The following is a 7387-nucleotide window of genomic DNA, read 5'->3' as shown; positions in this document are numbered from 1 at the left end:
CTTTCGTCGGCAAAGGGGAAGTCCCGGTTTTGCTGTAAAATAAGGTTCTTGAAAAAAACTTTCGAAATTTTGATTGTTTTCCTTGCTGGAAATGCGAAATTTCTGCGAGTTTCATGAAACGTCATGGTGTTTCGCTTTTATTTTTTTTGAGTAAGTCTGCTTCTGGGCGATGACCTATTGTGTCGCAAGACAACTGCAGATTATTACGTAAATTTGATTGTAATCATCCACATTCGGCAATTGCCGATTCACGTCCAAATCCCTGACATTTAGGCAGGCAGATTTGAATACTAAAATTAAGGGTATATCAGCAAAAATCCTGGCGGGTGCGTTTCTTCTTGTTTCTAGAACCAACTTTACCTCAATTTTTACACAAGAAGCTCTGACAATTCAATTGAAATTTTTTTGAGGCAACATATAAATAAAATTTACTTTTTAAATTGCTGCGCACACAAGAAAAAAAACTCCAATGCAGCCCATGCAACGTTTACCACCTGACAAAGCAAAGTATTACCACATAAACACTGTCTTTAATATTTAAATAGCTTCAGAATAGCACAAAAATTCAATCCTGTAGCATCACCAGGTGTTGGATGATCCCACATAGAACAGATGTCAGTAAGATACCATTTAAAGCTAAAAATTAGTAGGAAAAGTGTAATATACAATACATGAACCAAGCAATGTAGCAGTGATTAACAAATTCATCCATACATAGGGAAAATGAAGAAATACATGCATAAAATTCATCCAAGAGAAATTATCTACCTTTATATTATTCATCTAATCAAATGACCACCAAAGAGTAGACACAGTAACAAATGTGTGTCTTTGTGGCAACCCTATCGCTCCTTTCTTAAAGCTTCGACAAACTCCTCCAACTTTTGTTGAATATCTCGGACGCGCTTAAGCTCCTCAGCCAGCTCCACCCTGCGCCCTGTGAGCAGAGATTCCTTGGTATAACGATCTTGTCCAAAGTCCTCCAAAACTTCCTTTACCTCACTTTCAAGGCGATGAGCCTCTGTGTTCATAACCTGTTGTCGGAGGGCATTGCTGGTAATGGAGAGCATCCTTTGAATTCTCCAAAACAAAACCACATCGCTACAATCAATTGCTTCTCCTTCATCATCTCCATGCACCTGAGAAATGGCAGAGACATGGTGTCGGTAAAACTCACGACGGCAACCGGCACAGCGTGCCAAAGCATTGTTCAAGAAGTGCATGCGATACATCAAATTCCAAGTGTCACTAATCATGTCCACAGCCACATCTATTCCCTTGGCCTCCAAGTTCTTACGAATGGTTGTGATTTCATCATTGGCCAAGTATGGGCCATGATTTTGCTGAGCATGAAACAGGTTTTCCAACTGATGTTTAATTTCATTTCTTTGGTGCTGCTCCATAGAGCGCCCTGTCCAGTGGGTCCATCTTTGCAACCAACCAGGACCAACAAGATCTTGTATAGCAGACTCTGTGTTTTTCAGCAACCCACCGAGATTTTCTTCAATGAAATGTATTGCACTTTCCCACTGCACTTTGTCGGATATTGATCTATCTTCCAAGGCATTTAACTGTATTACTCTAAGAGTGTCAGCAAATCCTACGTTCCATGAATGTCTGTGAACGGCTTCCTCTCGTACTGCAGTTTTTAGCTTAGCAAAAATTTTCTCAGAGTTGCCATTGTGCCTTTCATGAGCATCATCAACATGTTCATCCAAAACATGACAAAATTTATCTAGCAGTGTATTTTTGGCCACCTCAATAGAGACCTTTGGCAGAGGTTTGTCAGCCCATTGCTTTAACTTGATGTCAACCGTTGTGTTGAATGACCCCGGGTCTCCAGATTGTGCTGCAGGTAGGTAGATGTTTTCAATGACGTGCGATGAAACCTTGTCCCACATCATTTTCTGCAAAGTTAGCTCCCAGCTGTGAGCGGGAATATTCACCAGCGAAAGCATGTCATCGAGGATTTCGTTTTTGGCCTTTTCAAAGAGTTCACTTCTGTCCAGTTCACGGACCCTCGGAAAATTGTTTTTCCATTCTGTCTCTAAGTTAAATCTGGTTGCTTTAAAGGAATCTGCCTGCTGCTCCACAGACTCTCGAACCATTTTCCAAAAGCACTTGGACACAGCATAGCTTAAGTTTGCTGTTGTTAGCTGACTGGCTTTCAGAAGACCAGACTTGAAGATTTTCGAGTTGGAGAAAAACTCCTCCTCGTAATTCTTTATGTCCTTAATGCTGCTGTTGGTGCTGCCCTGACCAGTTACAACTGCAAAATATCCTAAAGCTTTCATAGGAAACAATTTGCCGTCAAGTATTTCTTGAATGCGACTGGGATTGGTGATATTTTTCTCCGCCAAATCCACTTTGGTCAGCACAAAAATAGTTCTCTTCCCAGCGGGATCCATTTGACTAACCAAGTCAGTCACAATACTTCTTTCAGCATCGACTGAGCCATCTTGTATGCACAAAATAATGGCATTTGGGTTTTCCATGTAAAGCTTGCTCATTTCGCAAATGGCATCTTTTGTGTTAGGTGCCATGCCACTTGTCACAGTGCTGATCATCCCAGGAAGATCAACAAGCACCATTCGTTGCAGGCCAGGACCTTTCACGCTTAGTGAAATGGTCTCATTACTGACAGTTTTTCCACTGCAACTAGTTTTCATTCTGAGTTCGATCTCATGGCGAAGAGCCTTAAGTTCATCCTCCTTTGTTAAATCAAACTCTCGAGAACTGTCACGAAATTGAGCAATGTGGTTTGGCCCCTCACTCAGTGTCACTTTTACTGGTGATCTAGTCATCATTTCACCTGAACCTCTGGGAAAAATTCTTGCCTGCGCTATCATTTCCAGTACACTTGTTTTTCCAGCACTCTGATCACCCACAACTACCACTCGAGGGAGTTGATCTTGAGTGTTGTAATTCATGTCATAATCGGCAAGTTCATCCAACACTTCAGAGTACATGTCAATGAGAGATTTCTTGATTTTTCGTCTGTAAATATCTTTGTCATCTTTGGTCAACAGCAGTTTCCTTAAGTTTCTGTTTTCCCTTTCCAGCTTTTCAACAATTTTCTGGTACTTCAACTCGGTGTCAACAATCTCCTGCTGCAAAGATTCCAACTTCTTCTTGTCTTCACCCTGTGAATGACTTTTGACATCTTTTTTTGGATCTGAACCATTACCAACTAGATTATACAAAGTTGAATCCTTGTCATTGCGAAACACAAGATTGGATGTTGGCATTGAAACATCAACATCTTTTCTTTTCGGTTGCGGCAAATACTGCGTCAAGTAGCTCAGTTCAGGTAAATGAATGTCTTTAAGTTTTCCAGTGACTGCCTTCAAATGGTTGAAAGCACCCTCTCCCACTTTTAACCCAGTGTTAATCCAGGACAATCCAGGAACATGCTCATCATACCATTCACCATATTTCTTTTTGGTATAATAAACCCCTCCAATTCCACCACCGACAACCCAGTACCTTAGTTTCAGGGCATGTCTGGCAACAGTTTTACCAAAAGTATTTACAAAAAGTCTTTCAGGTAAACTGAAGATGCCCCTTGGCTTTAAAAGATGCTTCTTAGTCGCCTGTTCCGAGCTGTAGAAAAACCTTTTGGGCTTTTGTACAAGGGAATGGGGAGCACATCTTCGCCGGTGTGCTGGGATGACTGCATTTCGTAACAACAGCCAAGAGGCTTGGTGGTATTTCGAAGGAAAACGCATTACTTGATTTCATTAAAAGAACTATATACAGGGCAAAGTAATTACATTGCAACGTACCAAACCTGCTGTGGCCTGTGAAAAAGAAGCAAGGTCATGATGGCAATTACATAGGGCCTACCACACTTTTAGCAATTTGCATTGCTTGGAAATATAAAATGGAAAAATAGCAGCATAAATTATTTTTAAAACATACGAGATGCAAACGACTTTACTTTCGTGATGAAATAGTCAGCAACCAAACACCTCTAGGTATTAAGTTTTGTAAATTGTTTACATATTGTCGTATGATTTCGATGGACATACTTAAAACAATCGACAAAAGTTTGTGACCATGTTCCTTGATTTTTAATAAATCGTTGTCTTTTTTAAACCGTGTTTTAACCCTTGTTTAATTATTTTTTTCTGTGTGCCGACGAACCCATACGCACTCAAGGAAGAAAACATATTTTTTCCACTATCTGTAGCAACTTATTTCCATATTTGTTTTCAAAACAAATCGAGAGGAAATAAAAATCCTTCAGCTAAAGTGGTTCTTGACAATGCTCCAAAACATATAGGTCGTGTCGAACGTGAGATAATGAGTATTACGCGGGACCCAGCAGCGACCACCATATGGAGAAATCATCGCCTTTCCCCAGTGGCTTCACGCAACAAGGTTATAAGACGGTAGCACATGAATTCAATTTAGCGCATTTAGTTGCTTATTTTGGATCGATTTGTCACAACCTGCATTTGTCGCATTTTGCGACAGAGCAACAGCCGGTGTCGATGTGCGCTGACTTGTTTGTCGACCCAGGAGGATGTTTGAACCCAATTTTTTAAACATTTATCACATAGTGGCCAGACCAGCTTGTCTGTGTAACGAATACATTTTTCCTTTTTATCCACAAATATACCGTGTGGCCTTGTACTTTGCCGTTTACTAACATCGAATGTGAACACACATCGTAGTAATGCAGGCTTCGTAGTGAACAAATTGTATTATACCTTTATGCTGTTACAGTACACTTGTATTCCCAAATACATAAAAATCAGCATCTTTAACACGGCAACTTGTACAATTTAAGAAGCATATTATCCAAGATAACCGACCTTGGGCTTGCAAGGCATCAAAGCATCCTTTTTTTAATATGCCGCACACAGAGATAAGAGGGATGTTATTTGCGACGTACCAACGTTGCTGGCAGAGCACAGCAAACCGCTCGCTCCACAGGGAAATTTTGCACGCGAACGCGAATATGATCTTCCTATGAGCATCGGGTGTGTACAAGGCATGCAACGAAGAACTCGACTCAAATAAATCGCGATTAAATATCGTGTTGGGCGCGAAGACACGATGCCTCATACTTCCGCGCCACATCCGCGCCTGTCTCCAAACGAGCTTGTTTTTCGCCTCCCAAGAGAATTGGGGAGACCCTCTTCAGAATATCGTTTACAACATATTTTGGCGCCTCTGAGGACAGTACTAACTTTACATCATAAGGACCGAACTGCGTTATTGCGTAAAATTGCTCACCCAGAAAGTGCGAAACTCTGCGGTCTTTTATGGGATCTTCAGAGCGGTTCATTGTTGATTCAATGATCAACTTCATCGATCTTTCGGGCGACACGTCGGAAAAACAAGCCACTATGTTTTGTCTTTGCGCGTCCGCTGGGAGTGTCCATTTATGATTAAGTGGGAGTCCAGTGGGTAATGACGCATGGGCTGTGCAGCCCTGTGGTTGCCAAATTAATTTATATTTTCGAGACATTAGCGGAAAACACAAATTGAAATCAAATCCCAACGCCCCAGGGGAGTTAATTCTTCACGCACCTCTTTTTGGGATTTCTGGATTATACAGAAGATTATTTTTTCGCAAGAGTGTAGATTCATGTGTCTGTACCAAACCTAGTACTATTGAAAAATAAATCTAGATGATTACTGTGATGTGTTCATTTTGCTTCCCATATACCGATTTTAGCGTAAGAAAATATGATACCGCTGATATTCATTTTTCTTTGAACCTGCGACTTTATGTCGCTTTTGAAACACAGCTAAGAAACAGATATCAGAAATAAACAACTGAAAGGTCCTTAGGTGGAGATCAGTCCACAAAGTGCATCCCCCTAGCATTGATGAAATGCCAAACACAAAGGACTTCTTAACTACTCAATGGCTTCGTGCCAGACTTAAAAACGCCAAGCATTTAAAAATGAAGTTCAAATAGCTATGACCCATTGTCCCTAAAACGATCGCTTTAAAGCCAAGCCAAAAACCGAAGACAATACACGGGAAAACATGATTTACGGCGCGTCGTCCATTAGGCCTCAAAACCGCCGCCAATCAAGTTATCATAGGGCAATAAGCGAAAAATGGTTTGCACAAAATCCGTCGAGGCTTTGGCGAACCTTTGGGACAAGCAGTGGAGTCTGTCCTGCGCCTTGATGCGTTCTGCGCGCGTGGGAACAACGGACTTGTCGCGTGTTTGTCGCTTCGCGCTGGTGGGCCCAAAAGGGCTCCTCATTGGTCCTTCGTTAAGGTCACATGAGACCACGATTCATAATTACGGCTCAGACCTTCTTTGAAAGCGAAGAAAAAAATATGGATGTTTTAAATATTGTTATAACCGAGAAAAACATGGCCCCGTGACAGTTCCTTTACTTTGAGGCGTTGTTGGGCGGAGCTTAAAAAATTATAGCCTACGGTCCTCTTGTATGCAGGAGCGACTGGAGATCTTATTTTAGTAGATCAATAGGAAAGGGCGACGGAAAGAAAGGCAAAACACACGATATATTGAAACGATTTAGATACGTATAACATATCGCCCAGTTGCAACCTGAAGCGAAGTATATTGACGACGTAAATATGTATCCTGTAGCAGTTAGCATCGATTTATTGTAACGTTGGCCATACTAATATTGAATTGTCCTGCTCTGGCACTCTGTGAGAAGACTGACTTTTGTATTTTAAAGTACACAAGCTTTTGCGAATAACCCTCGCTTCATCAGGTATAAATGACACGAAATGATACAAAAACAGGCGCAAACTCGGGAAAACGCGGCATCGTAGTGTTTCTAATTGCTCATGAAGCACCAATCTCTATTGAGGTCTTCGTTGATGCAATTGAAGCGGTCAATGTGATGTTGTTCGTCTGTTTCTCTCGCTCATATCAACATTGTACGGTGTCACAAGAAAATCTTGTCATAGGAACGCAGTATCAAGTCTGTTCTTTGTGGCTTACTGACGGAGATGGGACCACTTCCGTAACATAACACCATCAAGCAAACCTTTGGTATGCACTAAGGTTTGATCTGAACGGCAAATTGACCTTAATGTTTGTACGTTACCTGCTTACCTATAATACCAGTGAAGTTTGCAGGGCGGGAAGTCTCAATCAAGGCACACAAGGAACAAATAACGAGTCTTGGCGCCGGGTATGTATATGAGATCCATTAAGGGGGGCTTATAGAGAAGAGATACAGGTAATGATACAGCCGCCGATTCAAACTGGGCGATAAACAGGTTGTGCGTGAAGTCATATAGGTGTATAGTGTTCCCTACGTTCGTGGAATGCGGGGAGGTTTACCACTGACAGCTGTGTAGATTGTTGTCCAACTTTTGTCGGGTCGAGAGAATGGCATCACTTTCATTGCTGGCATCCTTTCTCGCGCACGTACTG

General features: G+C 41.6%; 1 protein-coding gene across 1 annotated transcript; it reads right to left on the bottom strand.

Moving 5' to 3' along the window:
- Window positions 1-409: 409 nt before the first annotated feature.
- On the bottom strand, window positions 410-3796 carry LOC145893797 (dynamin-like GTPase OPA1, mitochondrial). The gene has a single exon (XM_082982138.1). It carries the CDS (start codon window positions 3726-3728, stop codon window positions 843-845), a length of 2886 nt encoding a protein of 961 aa, XP_082838264.1. The 5' UTR covers window positions 3729-3796; the 3' UTR covers window positions 410-842.
- Between the last annotated feature and the right edge of the window lie 3591 nt (window positions 3797-7387).

Source organism: Ascidia mentula, chromosome 3, assembly GCF_947561715.1.
Source record: "Ascidia mentula chromosome 3, kaAscMent1.1, whole genome shotgun sequence".
NCBI classification, from domain to species: domain Eukaryota; kingdom Metazoa; phylum Chordata; class Ascidiacea; order Phlebobranchia; family Ascidiidae; genus Ascidia; species Ascidia mentula.
The sequence above is the reverse complement of the archived record's forward strand: the minus strand, read 5'-3'. Positions and strand labels throughout refer to the sequence as shown.

What these genes read in the sequence shown, in the direction of transcription:
- LOC145893797 (XM_082982138.1), bottom strand. Translation starts at nt 3,728, where the DNA reads ATGCGTTTTCCTTCGAAATACCACCAAGCCTCTTGGCTGTTGTTACGA.